Raw genomic sequence first — 19,707 nt, forward strand, 5'->3', positions numbered from 1 at the left:
GGGGTGAGGGGGGAAATATCCATCCCAGAGAACAGGACCGTAGGCCTGGGTTGATCTGTTCAGAAAGGCTCCTTAGTGTGGGGGGTGGTGTGACACCACTGAACCAGCACGGGCCACTGTGTCAGATGTCTCTCTTGGCTAGGTGGTCTTTGTAGTAGATGGAGTCGTACTGTACTAAATGTATGTCTGCATGTTCATTGTGGCTCACAAAGACCACATAAGACACTTCACGACCTCAAAAGAAAAATGGTGTTTATTATCATTATTTTTAAATAATGTGGGGATGAGATCATTATCTCACCTATCCTTCTCACATATTCTCAATGACAAGTTGTCAACCTCAATTTCCTGTCTGTCAGCCAGAGTGTGTGCCCCAATGGTGTCGAGGTATGTCTGCATCTTGTTTAGATCTGCGTCACTAGAGATGCTCTGTCAAAGCGAGTATGTATTAATATACCTTGGCCGTCCTATTACATATTTTAAGTGATACCCCATAACTCTGTATTTAGGTCCATTTTTCCTGACTTTCATGATCGGGCCCCATCTTCTAAAGGCAATTATTCAGTTTCAAATAAATTATTAATCAGGCAAGTACATTTGGTTCTGCCTGACTTGGTCAGCTTCATTAACCTGGAATTTTTTGGCTTGGTGAGTTTTACCATTGAGGCTTGCAACCAGTGCACACTTGTTGTAAAACCATTTTACCAATGAAATGAAACAGGTGCTAATGACCAAAAGTGTTACAATTGCATAATGCATCCCTACATATGTGAGTACGATATGTAAACGTGGCTTTTACAATCTGCACTCAGACAGTAATACGCCTAATTGTCTGCAAATAATTGTATACTGTTTGTTGTTTGTTCTAAATGATTGTTCTTTCGGTAATATGCATTACAAATCCAAACGACCACATTCTTCGCTCACATCCCATTGGTATTACTGGTATTTATAATCAAAAGGGCATTTTGGTGTTAATTGAACAGCCCTGGAGAATTACACTGTTTTCACTCAACCTTGCAATCGTTGTTTCTCGTAGCGGTCTTTTGGCACACCTCATGTAGTCGCCCTGGTTCCCATTAAAAGGCCATTGAGAGCGGTGGTTCTTCTGGGAGCCATGCAAGTAAATATATCCATTTCCACAGAAAGTATTTTGTTTTGGAGGACCAGTGTTTTCTTGGGCTCCTCTGCATTAACTCAACTCAGGTTGGGTTCCTCTCCGATATGTCCTGCACCCCAGCCCCCCTCGACCTCCCTTATTTATACTTCATGACGGAGAACACAAACAAACCCGAATTGGACTCCATATTTTCCATACTAGTGCAAGAAGAACAAACAAGATACAGGCAAGCTAAGACCAACAAGGATATGTGCAATAAAGTCAAATTGTAAAGGAAGGATATGACAGATGTTTATATTTTGTCCTGGAGTTGTAACACAACCTGATTGGCGTGTTTTAACAGCTGTTTGACCTTGTCTCTCCTTCTCTCGCCCCCCTGTCCCTGTTTTCTCTCTCTAAGTTTTTAAGTCATGATGCAAGAATCTGGGACAGAGACAACAAGTAATGGACCGTTGAATGAAAATGGAGGCGCAAGCATGCAGAACGATTCCAAGGAAGGACAACACAAGAGTGCCACACCATCAGATGATGTGACTGCAGCTGATGTTGTGCATCTCCAACAGCACCAGGTAAAGCATTCCCCCTTTTACACCTGTCTTCACTTCATTAAGACATGTCATCAGCAGGCCCACACCAACTCTTTAAGTGCCAATTAATATTTCATTCACCTTCAAAGTACATCTAGTACATAAACACATTACTGTTATTATTTATGTATATTGAGGCACTTTTTGAATATTTAAATGAGGGGAAGTGCTCTCTCTGTGTGATTGTGTTTGGTCGCAAATGTGTTTACCGTAGCATGCGGCGTCTGAATTTCTTAAATATTTATAGTGATGTTCGGACATATTTTAAGTGTGTAGGTGCAAGAAGATTCTGTTGACAGATGGGAAAAAAGATTACATTCAATGAAATGGCAGTATTTTCCTTGGCTCATTGTAAACAAACCTTACACTCAAGGGAAATGCCAAACGTTGACGTGTTAACCAATGAGCTGTGGAGTGGCGCATCACAGTGCATGTCACCAAAGCCCAAAACATTTTCTCCCTTTTCAAGTCAGAGCAAAAAAGACAGCCTCTTTCTGTTGGTGTCAGTGTTATGTGTGGCATACGACAGTGTGTTTAAGGAAACAACATTGAAAAGATCAGTGTGTCGTCTGCTATCTTAGTCTCGCCGACAGGGCAACCGGGGCTGTTGTCAGGAGCTGTTTGGTGATGATGCACAGGCCCCGTGCAGCTGACTGTTGTCACAGCATATCCGTCAATGTTTGCTCTCGAGAGCGCAATAATTCTTTAGGTGAACAACTGAGCAATGGTTCAGCATCGCATAATAATATTTCACCACGACCTGGAGGCAAACTGATGGCACTCATTGGTGAAACTCATCAGTTAACAGCAATTAGGATGATACCAAATTGATAACAGAGCGTATGTCCTTACAAGCTCAAAGGTGATAATAATTGATGAATGGTACATTTAGAATAACAATTTCACAATTGTTTCAGCATAAATAGTATTGTATTGCGAGAAAAATGTTGGCCATTTTGTCTCAAACCACCTTGTCTAAACGTGTTAAGCCTTTAGGCCACTTGAGAACTGCTCTGTCTCCTCATTCTGTCAACTTTACATCTTGGCCCTTTTTTTTTCCATAGCAATGGGAGCATGCTGCCAGTGCCAAATTCATAGCCATACTGAATTCATTACTGCACTAGTAATAGAAAACCATGGATAAAATTTCAATAACTGTAGGCCACAGTTGTGTAAACAGTTGCACTGAAACATAATTCTTGTTGACTTTTTTCTTCATGCTTTACCAAAGGCATTTACTATGATTTAGTATTTTAAGACAACAGGGTTGCAAGTAGCATCACTATATAAGGTGTTAAAGCAATAATCGTCAAATTATACAACAACCAAATCAATAAATCGTTTTTATCTGTATTAGGTATAATTGCAGAAAGATTGGTTTTGAAGAGCGATTTTTATTTATTTATTTTTTATTGTTAAATGATTCATGACTCTGAAAAGGAGGGGGAGATGTCTAAGGTTGTTCCTGTTTACCAGGAACATGTTTAGAAAACATGCCCACACCCCCACACATATGATATGTTCTCTAGTGTTTTTTATTATAACTCTTGATAAAATAGTGTCTCACATTTCTGTTACCCCTTTATTGTCTCACTACTTCCTTAGATTCTTTATCCATCATTTACACTATTAGACAGTTTCTTTTTCCCTTCACATCTTTCAAATTACCTAGTAAAAACAGCTTTATTTAAAAAAGGAGAAAAAATCAGTCTGAAGTCTTTTCAATTTCAAACACAATCTCAGTCTTAACTGGGTAGGCACAACAAACCTGACAGTGACATATCATTTATTCTTATTAGGAAATATAACAATGAAAGACAGTCCTCATTAATAAAGACGGGGGGTGAAATAATTGTAATCTGTTTGATCATCTTGATTTTGACAGGGGAATTCATCTTGTCGACTAGTCAAATCTGGGGGAAGTGGACCATAAGCTTAACTCAAGCATATCTATTAACGTTATTATATTCAAATACAGCTTGATAAAAATGAAAGACGGAGAAGAAAATCACAAAGATATCTTTCAGTGAAGTAGTGAAACATCAGACCTGCTGCACAATACGTGGGAAAAAAAACGTGCACACGCGCATCCAGGTGGTTGACCTTCCATTTCCTTAACCCACTTTCTGAAATGGAAAATATGCACTATTTGTGTGGCTCGATTGGTAGATGACTTGTCCAGTGATCAAAGGGTGAGAGGTTGGAATCCTGCTTGCCCATAGTGCACTGTCTGTGGTACATGTTATAAGTGCTTATCACTCATTGCTCTCAAGGCACCCCCATATTCTGTATAACTGTGTGTATATCATACACTGACTGTTTGCACTACACCTGATTGGCACTTTTTCGCGATAGTTGATGGATCAACCGATTAAATTTTCTTCTCACTTACCACATGTTCATGATGGTCAAAGTAATGCGTGTAAAATGAATAAAGAATAACACGCATAACAGCGGAAAGAGCTGAGTGGGGACAAGTTTGCATAATGCAAGTCATACATGATTCCCTGTGGAGGTTTATGAAGGTGGTAATCCACTTCTCAGGCCCACCGTCATTGACCTCCATTCTGCCAGGCTTTAGAGGGCTTGGTGATAAACCAAGCTATTGGAGTACACTTGGTCAGTACTCAAGACACACACATATACACACACACACATGAGCATGGTCTATTTTTTTATTCTGGGAAATGACCTCTAATAAGATGCCTCGCGATAAATTCAGAGAAGTCGACTCATATAATTTTATTGTTATTCCTGAACTGTATTCGAAATTCACAAAACACAAATATAATTTTGAAATTCTGTTTACAACATGACCCTAAAAACATAGCGAAAATTATGCTTTTTCTTAACTCTTGGAATACGCTGAAATTAAAGGGGATACTCATCTCCCTGCAATGTGTCCTATACACATTCAAATTAGGCGCTGTTGCTGTAGTTTTTAATTGAATTGCTGCAGTCTTCACTTTTGACTAAATCTTAGACATGCGTTGAGTGATTATCCATCTGAGTTTTGAATGCCTATTATTATTAACTGTAAGCCATCCCTCTGAAATCATTTATCCTCAGTCTTTCAATGAATCCTCTGGGATTCTCAGGTTTTTTCCCCTGTTTTCTTCATATTTTCACAATATCACAATATCACATGAAGCCCAGCACAGCTTTGGATCCCTCTTATTGGAAAATCAGTGAAACAGGATAACATCAGTGTTATGACACTGCATATTGCCTTAAATTACTTTATTGGTAAAATGATAGTGCTCGTCCAATTTGAATAATTTCATGGAATCCCTCACAGAACAGATTAATTATGTTATCACACAACTGGCAACATCTGTCTTTATACCACAGCACATGACAGTTTTATTACAGGCTAAATTTCTGTGCTGGTTCTGGCAATTTATGTGTGATCTGATTATTAATCACAGATGCATAGCTATGGTGAAAAAAGATACCGTAATTATTTTAAAAACAAGGATATTATTTCAGTCAGACTTTCAAATTGTAACACCCTGAGGGGTATAGAATTTGAAAACCCTCCAAGATTTTAGGAAAAGTTGCACAGAAACTTTAAGATGATTTGTGACAGATGTCATTTTAAATGATCTCACTAGGTTTCTCTTTGTTTAGTCATGGAACCACAGAAAGGTACCAGTGATTTTATAAATCATAAGGAAGACCTTAGAACTTCAAGTACTACACAAGCCTTTTAACCTGGCTGTTCTGAATTGCGACATCGCAATTGCTACAAAACCTTATTTTATCTAGTTAAGCCATGTGGTCAGGAGGTTTACATGTAGTTGAACAACAATGCCATTTTTAGAGAGGTCATTCTTTTTGCACTGCTACTTGAAAGACTTAAGAAAGCCCAGTTGCTCCTGAGAAAACAGAGGCGCAGGACCTATTCATTTTTAATGAGCACACTGCTTTGAAAACTTCCTAGAATTAATATGTATCAGTGAAGTCTTTCCTATGCATAAAACTTCAGGGTAATTAATATTCATAGGCTGTGCTTGTTAACACCCCAATGCCAGTGCAATGTAGATCCAATTAACATAGAATGGACCCAAAGGAATTGCCCAGATACTGTAAACCATTGAAATTGATAGCAGGGCTGTCTTCTTTTAAAACAGTTATTTGTTTCATTAGCCTCTAATCCGTGTCCGATTAAGGCACTGTTTAGTGCTTTGCAAAGAGTCTCTAAAGTTTTGTGTGAGAATGTGTGCTCAAGATCCGGTATTGGAGGAGGAAAGGTGTTGTATTGATGTATGTAAAGTGGGTGTCATCTCCACTGCCAGACTAATTCTTGTCTTGAATTTTGTTTTTCCTACAGTAACTTATTCATAATTTGTTGACACAGCGGGTGTTTTTATTTTTGCTTTTTTGTATCATACTTCAAGTGTAAATTGTTTCAACTGTTTGCACACAGCTTGCAGGATTTACGCCTCTATGTAGGGCCCTACTTCCTTGCTGCATCAAAATTCAAGGTGATTGCAATCAAAGCTAATGGATTCCGTTAGCAATTATTTATCCAATACTACTACAATTATTTTTAAAATGGGCTTCTGTTTGAGAGTTCTTTTGTGCCTTTTTTTCTCCTAAAATGTTGTATTACTTTTAATATGAGTGATGAAACATAGATTGTAACGTCTGCAGAACAACTGTATGACAACAACAATATTATTTTGATGGGTGCGAATTTAAAGTCAGTCTGAAAAACACTGGCATTTTTAAATTTCTATTAAGTACTCATCAAAAAATATAATTTAATGATAAATGTAGCAGCTTATGATTGTCAAAAAAGCCGTTAGTGAAGTAGATTGGCATGTCCACTTAAGTAGTGTAAGCATCCGTGACCGGACATTTCGTCGAAAGACGTTTGGTCCCCGGACATTTGGTCGACCGGACGTTTGGTCGACCGGACGTTTGGTCGACCGGACGTTTGGTAGAACGGACGTTTGGTAGAACGGACGTTTGGTAGAACGGACGTTTGGTCGCCGGGTTCACTCGCTGTCAAATTATGACAGTTTACTGTTGATATTTTGATATTAGATATTTAGATATTAAACTCACTCTCTCTCTCTCTCATGATTATAATTTTGAGAGCTGGTTTCAACAGTAACAACCCGGCGACCAAACGTCTGTTCTACCAAACGTCCGGTCGAGCAAACGTCCGGTCGAGCAAACGTCCGGTCGACCAAACGTCTGGGGACCAAATTTCTTTCGACGAAACGTCCGAGTACCGTAAGTCTCTACTAAAGGTGATAGTCTGACATTCAACCATCATAGATGGCTAAATGAAGAATAGAATCTTCCCTAGAAGTCTAAAAGTGATATGCTCCTTGTTGGAGTTGAACAATGGTGCAGGCTGGGGTTCACTGGTGAATAGTTGCCTTCCAAGGAAAATGATACACCATGATGAAATGGCTCGTTGTAAATAACAGTGATGTTAGCACTGCATCATCTGAATGACAGGTGCCATAAATACTTAGAGTGACTAAAGACATTGCTTCTCCTAAATCCTACTGTAATGTTATTTTTTTGTACACAAAACACGAATGTTTTCAGGAGACAAGAGGATCATCATTTTTTTGTCCTAATTTGGCAGCAGAAGAAATGAACAATGAGCTCCAATTCTTTATAGTGATGTCTGTTATTTACTTGTTTACGACTTTCGACACGATGTAATGGTAATGGCTGGGTGACAGTACTAGCTGCTAAATGACACAGAAAATAAGACCTTTATGTCTTTCCTCGTCCCTCCCATCCCATTTCTTTCCCCTGGAAGGAGCAGGGCATGGTCTGCATTTAACTGAAGAAACATGAGCCTTGAACACAAGTAACTGTTTTTTACATTAGGTACTCCCTGGAGGTTTGAAGAAAATATCAAGGCACTGTGTGAAATGTGAATGTGAAATCTTGCAGAAAGGAATATTTATGACAATTTTCTGCTTGATTAGAGTGGTTGACAGGCTTTGGAATCTGAATAGACCGTTCTGTTTCCGATCTAGTATTAAAGAAACAATACCAGAGGTTAAAACGTAATTTATTGATTGAGCCAACATTTGCTAGTGGAGCTATTGAATATTGACTAAAATGGTTGATTGTTGGTGGGAATTGTGAATTATTTCAGGACAAATTGCTAAATAAATGCTTTGCGAATGTTACGACTTTGAATGCATACTGCCCACCCAGTCAGTGCATGTATCTTTTCCAGTAAATCACACATCTTATCTCATCTCATTTTCTGACACGCTTTATCCTCACTCGGGTCACGGGGGTGCTGGAGCCTATTCCAGCTGACTTCGGGCCAGAGGCGGGGGACACCCTGAATTGGTGGCCAGCCAATCGCAGGGCACAAGGAGACAAACAACCATTCATGCTCACACTCATACCTAGGGGCAACTTAGAGTGTCCAATCAGCCTACCGTGCATGTCTTTGAAATGTGGGAGGAAACCAGAGAACCCGGAGAAAACCCACGCAGGCCTGGGAAGAACATGCAAACTCCAGTAAATCTCACTAGTGCTAAATACGGAATAGGATTAATTTTTCAATTCCCCTCTGCAGATATCTAATGATTGTGCCCATGGATAGCCAAAGGCTCAAAATAAACATTAGCACTCCAAATAAAAGTTGAAAACCAGAAAGAAGGTGTTTTTGGATGGCATATGGTAAAATATCTAGAGTAATAAAAAAAGAATCAAACTAGGCAAAGTTTATTCTTCAAATTATTTCACTATTGTAATACCTAGTCTTAATAAGTGATCTATGGAATAAGTGTTGTATTTTTTTCTCTATATCTAAATCAGGGTTTCTTTCAACCTTTTATTGCTATGCACATTATGTTAACTACTACTACTACACTTTCTAGAGCACACCTCAACTTCTCTAAGTTCTCTTCTACCTGCTCCCTCATCTCACTGTAGATCACAATATCATCAGAAAAAATCATATTCCATATAGAATAGAATTTTCTGAACGGTTGCCAACATTAGTTTTTCATAGATATGTGATTTCCACATACATATTACAGCACTTTCACAGCTGGTTGGGGTCGTATATCTGCAAAAAAGTCTGATTTGGAATCATCAACCCAGAATTAAAACAATTAGCAATTGCATAAATGCAATGGGCCTCTTGCTTTAAAATTAAAATGTATTCATCATTGCTATACATGAAGGTATATAGAGATACTTTACGTCAAAATACCAAGCTGCATAGCTGAATCTAATGCTTAAACCTTCACGTGTACCCCTTGGTTTCATGTGGTTTATAGCTGGTAACACTTGTCCAAACTTGACTTTGATGCTGTGATCTTTTGATAGTATCCTCACTTCAAAATAAAACTGGCACTGAGGACTGATTGAATTAGTGATTTGTGGCAAATTTATCTCAATCCACGAGTAATTTGGTGCTCACTGTCTGAGCACTCATGCTCGATGAAAACAATAAATTGTGTCCTTATCCTGAGAGGAATCAAGATAGGAGCGCGAGGCTGTGGATTAAATGGGATTGATTTGGTGAGGAAGTTGACACAGGAAATTGATGCCCACCTCACAATGCATCTGGATAGAAAGAGAAAATGTTTTCTTTTCTTTTTAATCAGCAGAAAGTGTTCGCTCAAAAGTGTCACAGACGTGTCTTCGCCTGGCAATGTTGCGAGACCCGGTCATGTCAGTGTTAAATTGAAAAAGTGGCTGTTGGGATTTGGAGGTCATGAGACATGAAACTAGTGGTTTTAGAAACCTGATCAATTATCAGCTTCATGAGCTCTTGAGGCCTCTTTCCTATCTACCCCACTACACAGTAAGAAAACCACAAGGAAACCCAGAGGCACTATCAAGAATGGATTTAGTAGGTTTGGAAATTGTTGCGGTGCTAAGATTTGCCATTGCCTTTTTAACCAAAGGATAGCTCAATTTACCAGTTCCTTGAACATTTGACTGAGGCAGCTGCTGGTCTTTCCTTCTATGTGTATCTCCTGATACCCTGTCTGAACACCAGATTTAAATCTTACACTGAAGCCAAATGTCCTGGCATTTACATGGAACATATTCCGCTCGGAAAGAAAAGTTCATACTGGCAGGTGCACCCTTTTTGCTGACTTCCGACCAAACCATTCTATTTGTGTGTGCTCGGGCACAGATTATTTTAAACATGACCCGGAGCAGGCAAGGGAATGTGTTCTTTTCACCAGCTGTTTAGGGAATTAAATAAAAAGCTCACGATCAAAATAATCCCAATGTTCAGTTTACTTATTCTCAAATTGTAAAAAAAACCTAAAAAAAACACTTAAGGCATTAATACATTTTTGCTCAGGATCAATTATAGTTAGTGATGATTTCATCTATGCTATGCATATTTTGGGGCATATATGTATAAACGGCAGCTACATAACGGACACAAGTGAATCTGGCCTTTATATCCACAGGCACTCTTTAGTCATACTTTATTTGAATCTGCATTTTGTATTCATTTATTAATTGATTGAGTAACTAATGCTGGAATTGAAAGTATGTAGACTGAGTTCTAATAGAATCCCTCATTTACCTTCAGGGGAGTTTGTTTTTGGAGCACATTAGCTTTGCTGCGTCGTGGTCTGTCAGACATTTTCTCAAAGGAATTCTTGTTTAATTTGAATAATTACATAAAACGTGCTCTTTTGGTTTGCAGACATTAGAGCCCCCTGATGAATAAAGAAGTAAATTAGTACATGAAAAAAACAGGTAATTATTCTGAAATGTAAATGAATGACCCACTGATGCCCTGTTTTAATTGATTTTGTTGAGGAAAATCATCATATTGTCTCGTGTTGGATGGATTTTTTTCTTTTTTTTATGTAACAGACTTGCCTCTAACAGGAGTTATTTTTATGGAATTCTACTAAACTTGAAGAAGCAGGGGACTAATAAAAAGATTTAATTTTTTTTAGTACACCACAGAGCAATTCTTTATTTGGATCATGTTCAAATGTTTTGCCTTGACAGCAACACTGAAATCTCATGATAGCTTTCAACTTGTGCCCTGCGATTAGCTAACGACCAGTTCAGGATGTACCTCGTCTCCTGTTAATTGTAAACTGGGGTAGGCTCCAGCACCCCTACATAAATGAATTGAAAAGTCTGTTTTAAAAGGCCCTGACACAATTCATGGCTTGTTTTCTTAATGAACACCAATCACCATCATTAATTCAATCTATGCTTAGGTTTGTCATGTAATTTTAGTCTACTAAAAACTAGTCATACTCACATGCTGGTATAGGGAGGGATACGAAAAATAACAGAGCTCATTTCACACCACCATATTCATGCAATATATATTTGAGTTTTTTTTTAAATAAATATGCATTGCAAATTAGAAATAAGAGCACACTATCCGTTTCTAAAAGGAGGGCACATGCACTAGCGATGGTCAGAGAATGTATTTGTTACAGAACAGCCTGCTTCATGTGCATTTTCCCCGTGATGGCATGTGCCGCTTAGCATGTAAATTCTTTAGTGATTCACCTCAAAGTGAACCCACTGAGAGTGATTCTGGTACCTGCTTAAAGACAGAGGTGTGTTTTTTATGACCAGGTGAGGCATGTCCTATGCAAGGCCCTCGAGCACCATATCCCACTGCCCTCCCCTTTAATCACTGTATCAACTCCTCTCGTAAACTCCATGAGCTGTGTATTTGTGCAGGTGTGTGTGTACACACGCATTTGTGTGGCTCTGCTATAATGTGCCCCTCCTTGGTTCACCATTTTTAAACATAATCAGCAAAAATAAAGCAGTTGTAAGCTACTTCGTCTTAAATAGGTGATTATTGGTAATAAATACTTCTTTTTATACATACTTATTACAGGGGCAGTTTTCTACTTGGGCTTAATGAGAGTAATTTGACGTGCTTGAGAGATTACAGTCCTAGAATTAATGCAGCAATCCCCATTCCAAGATAGAGCGGGATCTAAGATTCTTCACAGGTCGTGTGCTGCTAGATGCGCCCCTCTCGCACAGCAGCTAATGGAGTTGAACAGCAGTGTAAAATCCAACCTCCTACCAGCCAAGCATCTCTATAGCCCACATGCCCTTGGTTCCTGCAGTGTTTTTCTTTTCTTTTCTTTTTTTTTTAAATCAGGAAAACTCCTGCCCATCTGCACTCTACTTAAGGCTTTGTCTTTATAATTTCTGCTAAGGACATACTGTAAATACCTTGAGGTACTCTGAAGTACTATGTTTGCTCCAAATGACACAAAGCACCTAAAAGTCCACCAGTGCAGCTTAGTACACTGTGATTACTGCTAAAATGTGTCATATTATTTTCAGCAAAATAAATACATAAATAAACATTAGTTGTTATGATCTTTCTTTGGGATTTTGCAGTTAAAATGTTAGCAGGGATAGCTAGATAAAATATCTTCAATATTTATAGATTGCAAATTTCTGCTTGGAAAATGTCTAAACTGCAGTTGACAACCGGATCCTTTTCTGTACTGGTAACTTTAGATTCCTTATTTATGATTTGTTTAAAAAAAGACTCAAAATGAGTTCGAAAAAATAAGTTTGTTTGGATGACCACCGTAAGTCTTATTGGCTGCTTGTGACATTACCCTTGCATGGCGATTGACATGTCTAGACTCCATAGGAGATTGCTTCTCTGTGTCTGAAGCAATCCGATTTCCCTCCTCCTTTTCTCTTTTATTCGTTTCGGTAAAGGATCACATTTCCCATCTTGGAATGGGTTCAACAGAGACACTGCTATTCCCAGGGAGATGTCTCTGACGGCTGCAACTCAATCCATAGCCAATTGGACGAGGCTTTGATTCATTCAGTCCTCTTCGTCTGCCCAAAACACTCAGTGAGAATTCCTCCTGCCATCTTATAATATGTCGGGACTCACATAAGGAGAACGTCGGAATGCAAATGGGTCTTTGTAATGCCTGATTCCTAAATTGTTGTTTACCATCTTTTAAGTAGAGGGCACATGCATTACCAGTGGTCGCCTAAAGTATTTAAGGTGTTGGAGGAAAAAATTATTTCTAAAGTTTTACGATTCCTTTCTTCTTCTTAAGTTTATTGCCACTATATTATTGATCCAGAAGTCATCATAGACAATGAATTGAACAATCCTTTATGTGATATTTAAGATCAGGCTTGTCATTTTCGTTGTGGCTTTGTGGTTAAAAGTTAGGTACGTCTTTGACCAAATTTGATTGGTGCCTTTACTCTTGATATACACTGTATTTTAGACTGCCCTTTCTGATCAGGTACTGTTTTCTCTAGCTTCACATTGACTACATTCATTTCTATTCACTCCCAGTAATTTGGGGATCTCTGGATTTTACCAGTCATATCCCAGACGTTTCAAATGTATCATAAGGTTGAGTCTCTTACAAACCAAGCAACGTTAGTCTCCCATTTTAAACAATACCATTCATGTCATGCATGATAAAAATCCACTCACAGTACTCAGGGTCTCACGCTGGGTTTTTGGAAGTGCCCATTTTCCCAAGCACAACACTCCCATCTATGAAGTGATGCAAGACTTCTAACAAAGATGCAATCCTAAGGAGTGCATGTTTCGTGTCAGTCCTGCACAGTTGGCATCTATGGTCTTTCTCTCACACTTAAACTTCTTCATTGGTATTAGTACATGAGTCTGATTGTACAGATCTGCTGTGCGTATATCCTTTGGCATCATGGGCCTGGAACAAAAGATGGAATAAAATTGCACCTGAGCTCTTTTTATCCGTGTTAATATGTGCTTTTTGACTGCGTGGTGACCAGTTCCTGGTGTGTCTGCATTTCCCCCAGGGCCAACTGCCATAGGCACCAGCACCCCGGTGACCCTAGTGAGGATAAGCAATACAAAAAATGAATGTCAGCAGTTTTTCATATTTGAAACATTGAAAACTTGAAATACAGTGCATTGAAGTGTTACTTTTAGTTTGAACTCATTTCAAGGCAGTGTATGATGCTCTTTTACAAGTGCATTGGCGCATAACACAGGAAATAAAAAAGGCTTTTTTTTATTTTCAGGGCATCTGCCTCCTGTCACCATGCACCAAAACTGTACATCTGTCTGATTTGTCTGTGTGACCTCCCTCGTTTACGATAGAGTCATTCACAGCAAAACCTGAAGCTAAAATTTGAATACAGTACTTGGCTCAAGGTGGATAGACATAAGAGACACGCGACCGAGCACTGATAGACTTTCCAGTGGAGTGGATTAAATCAGCATCAAGAGCCTATAAGCTCTACTGGAGCTGATGACGCCAATAAGAAAATGCGGTATCTTAATGGTACATATTTTCATGAGGCAGCCCAGTTGCCTAATATGTCTATTCTTATGAGTCATTTACTTCTTTAATTACCTTTAGCAGCAGATGCACAATGGTGTATTAATGTGAATGATTTTTACTGCCACTTTATCATACTGAGCCTCTGAAGTTGAGAGGCGTAATTGAGGCGGAAGAGCGACTCATGAGAGAAACAATATACTTGATAGTTGCTCATGTACTCTGGGGCTGTGTTTATGGGTTTACGCCACAGTGACGCTGTAATAAACACTGTACCTATTTAATAACGGCATGCAAAGGAAGAAAATGCCTTTAGTGAGATCTGCTCAGTGATCGAATCATCTATGTTGGGCATAATCAGAACATCATCCATGTGTTCACGTCCATGTGCCTCTTGAAGTGGCTCGTCACATTTTAGCGCGCTTCTTTTAATTGGCAACAAAAAGTTATCGATGAAGCGTGGAAAAGCTTATTTACTGTTCTCGTATTTGCTGCCTGTTCAACTTCAACAATCCATGTCGTTTGCATACGCTGCCTTTTTGGTGCATCTGTGTGTTTTGTCTGCATTATGTGTTCTTTCCTTGGTGTGATTTTCACATGCAGACCACTCTGAATAGAGGCCTTCTTTAGCCATCTGTTGTTAAGCTGCTGGCTAAGCAAGGCTAGGGAATCCAAACAAATGCAAAATACACAGCAAACGGAAGCTGTCAGGCCTGCATAACTGTGCTGACCTCACTGGGTAAGCGAGGGGTGCAAGGGCAAGGGTGACCTCGCAAGTACCAAGCTCCACCCGGTTGAACTGCCTGTTTACACCCTTCTTCACTTCTCCGATTTACCTCCATGCCCATTACATACTCCAACAGTTCTTCTTCAGAGTCCCTCAAAATCGTTCCGAGCCGAACCTTTATTTTACCTGTTTTTTTAATGAGATGAAAAGGAACATTTTATGATAACATTGAGTTAAAAAAACAACTGAATTTAAATTCTATGATTAAATGTTCCTGAATTTGACTATTTGGAATCTACTAGAACATGTGCAATATGGGGTGGACCTCTTGACTTAAAGTGCCACTGTGGAGCATTGATTCTTGTCTTTGAAAGGAAATAACAGAAGCGAGCAATGTCAGGTGAGTGCAGAATCACGATCAGCTGGAAAGTCAAACGCATAACCTTGACATTTAGGCCCGTGCTGCCGAAACCCCACAGAGGCCACAGACGGAAACCAGAGGGCCTGCTATCTTGTAAGACGGACTACATTAAGGGCTAACCTATTACTCGTGTTGTTGCTGGCTGTCTCTGAGCTGCCATCCCTTGCCTAATAATGTCTTGTGATACGTGTCTGTTAAGTAAATACACTGAAAGCGCACACAGCGCCACCCATTCCCGCACAACTATGAAAACATGTGCACCTCTTATTCCATCTCATTTCTCTGTGGCCATAGGGATCTAGTTACACCTGCTTGCACATCGTCTAGCAATTAGGAGCAATCTGTTTCAAATCATTTTACGTTCAAGGTCTCCACCACCTGTAGCGACAGCAGACAGACAGTTGTAGAACTCGAGAAATCTCTTCAATACAAAAGGTAATACTCTATTAGACACCTTTGAGGTGACCTCGTTCATTCATCATCATCATCATTATCATTATTATTATTGCATCATCATTTATGATGTCTTTTGATCCAATTTGCAAGAAAATTTGTGTTGCAAATGCCTGGAATGTCATTTTTGTTGGCTCCTGCAAATACTCATTACATTTACGTCATTGATATATAAATGTGCATGCTTCACTTTAATTGACCGTTGGCGAGATTTCAGTGTGAAAAAATCACTGCCACCTCGCTCTGTTCAAAAGCATTGGACATCTATTGCCATCAGTGGCAACCAATGACTTCAAATACCTCGACAAACAAGTTTCTTTCTACTTGTATTCATCTGTACTCTAGCTTCTTTCATCGTTGTCCGGCTTTGCATTAAGCAAGTTTGATGTTCAGCATACCACAGTTAAAGTGAATATAATAATTCCCATGAAATACAAGCCCACTGGCTGTTGGTAGATTGTTTGATTGTTGTTGTTTGTGCACAGAGAAGCTGGTCCGCTTTTTGTTGTTTCGGGGGTTTGAGGGAGGGGCTTATGTGATGAATCCATCTGAGAAACAACATGACTATGTGGCAATGCTCTGAGCTGGGATTTGTAAGACACCCAGAGCTGGCTTTAGCAGCAGGAAACTCCAAAGCCTGTAAATAATCCACATGTGCAGACAGCACATAAAGACATCCAGTACTTAGCAGTTCTCTTATCACAGTTTGATGGCCTCAGGGACAAAAGAGATGCTCTTCCCTTTATTCACTAACATGCTATAAAAATGGATTCGGCTTATATATCAGTATATTTTGTGTAAAATTGATCAAATAAAAGATGACTCCATACGACAAATGCTAAATCTGTGTAGGTGATAAAGCTTTTCATTTGCTACAGGTTGTTTTCTAATCAAAAGCCCTAAGGGATTCACTTTTTTCACTAATATATATGTTGATTTTAAAGCCATTTTTATATGTTACATATTAACATGTTAACCTCTTAAACAATAGCCCTTCACACAATAGGACAATAGTTCCAGTGTTTGTATCAGTCAATATTTGCATTTTCTGATGTGTAGTTGTCAGAGGACATGTTTAACACGCTTGCATGGTCAACTGCCTTAACCGTTTACTGTAATTGCCAAGAATGTTGCTTAAATCATCCCATTAGAATGTCCAGACAAGAAAAACTGCCCTAATTTGTCGGTGTGACAGATGTCCTAAGGCTGTCAGCAGTTCACTTTATCACAAATGGCCAAAGCAGTTATCAGAATGGAGTTGTATCTCAAGTGACCAGTATCTCTGAATGGAAGATCAAAAGAAGATAGATACCAGAGCCGAAGGAGGGGGAAATGCTGGAATAGTCAACTGGGTACTACGTGAACATGTATAGACAATTCATTTATTTTCTTCTTCTGTACTGCTAATCGTCACGAGAGTCACGGGGACGGCTGAGCCTATCTCGGCTAATTTTGAGCAGCACCCTGTACTGTTTGCCTGTCAGTCACAGGGCCCACATAAACAATCTTTCCCACTTACAATCACTCCTATGGAAAATTTAGACCCCCCATTTTGCCCATTGTGCAGGTTTTTGTCACTGGAGCAACGTGCAAACTGCACAGAGGACGGAGGGACCCCAGGATTTAACCCTTGATCTCAGAGCGGTGAGGCAGATGTGACAACCACTCGTCCATCACATTCGGTTATTTCTATTCGAGGCCGTTTTTTTAGCATACAGGCTTGGCAGCAACATTCCTGAAGGTGGAAGCACAGGTCCCTGTAAAGAAGTAACCATTCTTTCTTGTATCGCCTTTTTTTAAAAGTCACATTATGTTGTAACCTAGAAGAATTAGTCTTGTGCCATCAGGCAGCAATTTGATTTTAATTTGCAGAAGTTAAAATGGTCATGACTTTTTTCCCTCAATTGTGGGATCACATAATTATTGTCCTTGCTATAATTAGAGAAATGATTTCATATAATGTTGACATGAATAGAATGAGGCTAATAGTCTTCCTAATTCCCTGCAAAATTACATTACTAAATTGACATGTTCCTGGGGCTGGCTGAGGGATTACCTTTTTTTTTCTATCTGTACTCAGAGATCATGTTATATAGCAGTCTAACACTCTAGATGTAGCCATCGGTTGAATGATTTAAATTTGGAGCAATGGGTAAACGGTTCTTATTTAATATTCCTGAAGATTTATGTAAAGCAAGGCTTCCCAGAAATGTATTTCTTTATCCGTTACTGTCTGAACTTTCCGTCATATCCTGTTGACTCAACTCTTTGTTCCAACACCCTTGGTTGTAAACCCACACATACTCTCCAACACACACACATCTAACTGCATTTGTCATCACATACAGTGGAAAAGAAAACATGTTGACATCCTTGAAAGAAGGAACATATTTGTTGTTGGAACAATTTTTGGCATGTTATATTTTATGAAGTATATTACAGTATGTTTTTCAGTAATAAAAATCTACCAAAGCAGCACTTTTCCGATCATTGACAAGTCATGCTTTGTGCACCTTCTGTTTTTGTTTTAAAATACAAAATAGTTTTTTCAGACATCACCAAGTTATCGTCACTTCTTGCTCTCCAGCAGAACAGTTTTGCAGAGCGTGCAGCCTTCAGATATGGTACACATGGTACTGTCTTCTGACACGTTACATCCTGGATCGCCACATTTATCCCAATGTTGCTCCAGTAATTGAAGGGGCGACTGATAGATTTTCCATCTACGAGATGAGCGATGTGCCCCCGACTGTTTGTTTCATTGTGGGAGCAATCATCTGAGAATCGCGGAAAGAATGAAGCTGGTTATTTACCCAGATGGTTTACTGGTGGAGGTGTGAGACTGGCCAGCTCGCTGTGGGAACACAACGCTTGCTTTTCTTGGTATCGCTGACCGTTTTCAAGACCACAGTCTTTTTTCCCCCCAGCACTCCTCAGTTTTGTTTGCTCTGGATGGCATGTTTGATTATTTATCGTAAGGGAAAAGGGAGTAGCTGGAGCAATAAACATGTGACTTCACTATATTTTGTTTTCCACTGAGAAGGCTGTGTCCTTTAACAGATATTTGAAGCAGTCATAAAGCTGTTTATTTGCTTTCTTGATTGGAGTTTGGCAGAGCTATAGTAGAGCCAAATGCACTGATAAGTATCGTACAATATAAATGCAGTAAATGGAACCCATCTATCCCTCTTTTTGTGTTTTGTCATTTTATAACTATTTACGCAAACTTTACCCCTATAAGTTATATTATGAGAGAGTATAAAGCAATTCTGTGTGGTTTTTATTTGTTCATCAGAAGAGAATAGATTTTTTTGTTTTGTTTTTGTGCATATGCTCTGGTCGTGGGCATAGTTGTGTTCTCCAGGGACTTATTACGATTTGACAGTTTTTTCTTTTGGGATTCATAAAAAAAATCATTTAACCTATTTTCTCTTTCAGACTCTCCAGGTAGCTCGGCAGTTACTTCTCCAGCAGAAATTTCAACAAGACATTGGCCGGATATCTCCCAAAGGAAACGAAAAGGATCAAAACCTGCAGGTATTGTAAAATATTTTATATCTATAAGTTTGTTGTGTGTTTGTTTTCAATTCCAACCTGCATGTAAACAGAACTTGCTTCCATATGTCGTAATGTGTCCTAGTATGAAGATTTTTTTTTAAAATTATGCCCATTAATTGAAAACTGTATCACCCAAAGGTAAGTATCAAATGGTACACATAATAGAAATCAAAACTATCCAATGAAGTCAATTTTACTTAACATTAACTCATATTATAGTACACTTCTTCTGTGGTAAAAGTACTGCTACTACTAAGGTACTAAGACTGCATGAATAAATTGAGATTAATTGTGTATTCTGCTTTTCTGGCATATCCTCACTTGCACAAGGGAATCAGTTGTTTGTATTATTTTGGTGAAATTGCTAACAACTTCAGGGCATATTTGATGATTAATAGGGAGGCCCAGTTCTTTGTGAGCATGTATATCTAATATTTAATACCTTGACTGTCCCATTGGGGGCCCTTTTTAATGAGCCATTGTAGCAGCTAGGTCTAATGTCAGGTTGTGAAAATGCCTTTTTGTTGTGCAGATGTCTTTAGAGTTGCTCCAGAGGATGA

At 39.0% G+C, this 19,707-nt stretch overlaps 1 protein-coding gene across 4 annotated transcripts in view; it reads left to right on the forward strand.

The window, feature by feature from the left end:
- The window catches only part of LOC144075293 (forkhead box protein P1-B-like), a 95,738-nt gene that overhangs the window by 31,687 nt on the left and 44,344 nt on the right, over positions 1-19,707 (forward strand). For all 4 annotated transcript variants that reach the window (XM_077602171.1, XM_077602170.1, XM_077602173.1 and 1 more), the window contains exons 3-4: positions 1,521-1,689; positions 19,028-19,126. In XM_077602171.1, the coding sequence (XP_077458297.1) occupies positions 1,531-1,689; positions 19,028-19,126 (258 nt within the window). In that variant the 5' untranslated portion in view covers positions 1,521-1,530. The remainder of the gene's footprint in view (positions 1-1,520; positions 1,690-19,027; positions 19,127-19,707) is intronic.

Source organism: Stigmatopora argus, chromosome 6 (assembly GCF_051989625.1).
Source record: "Stigmatopora argus isolate UIUO_Sarg chromosome 6, RoL_Sarg_1.0, whole genome shotgun sequence".
Taxonomy (NCBI): Eukaryota; Metazoa; Chordata; class Actinopteri; order Syngnathiformes; family Syngnathidae; genus Stigmatopora; species Stigmatopora argus.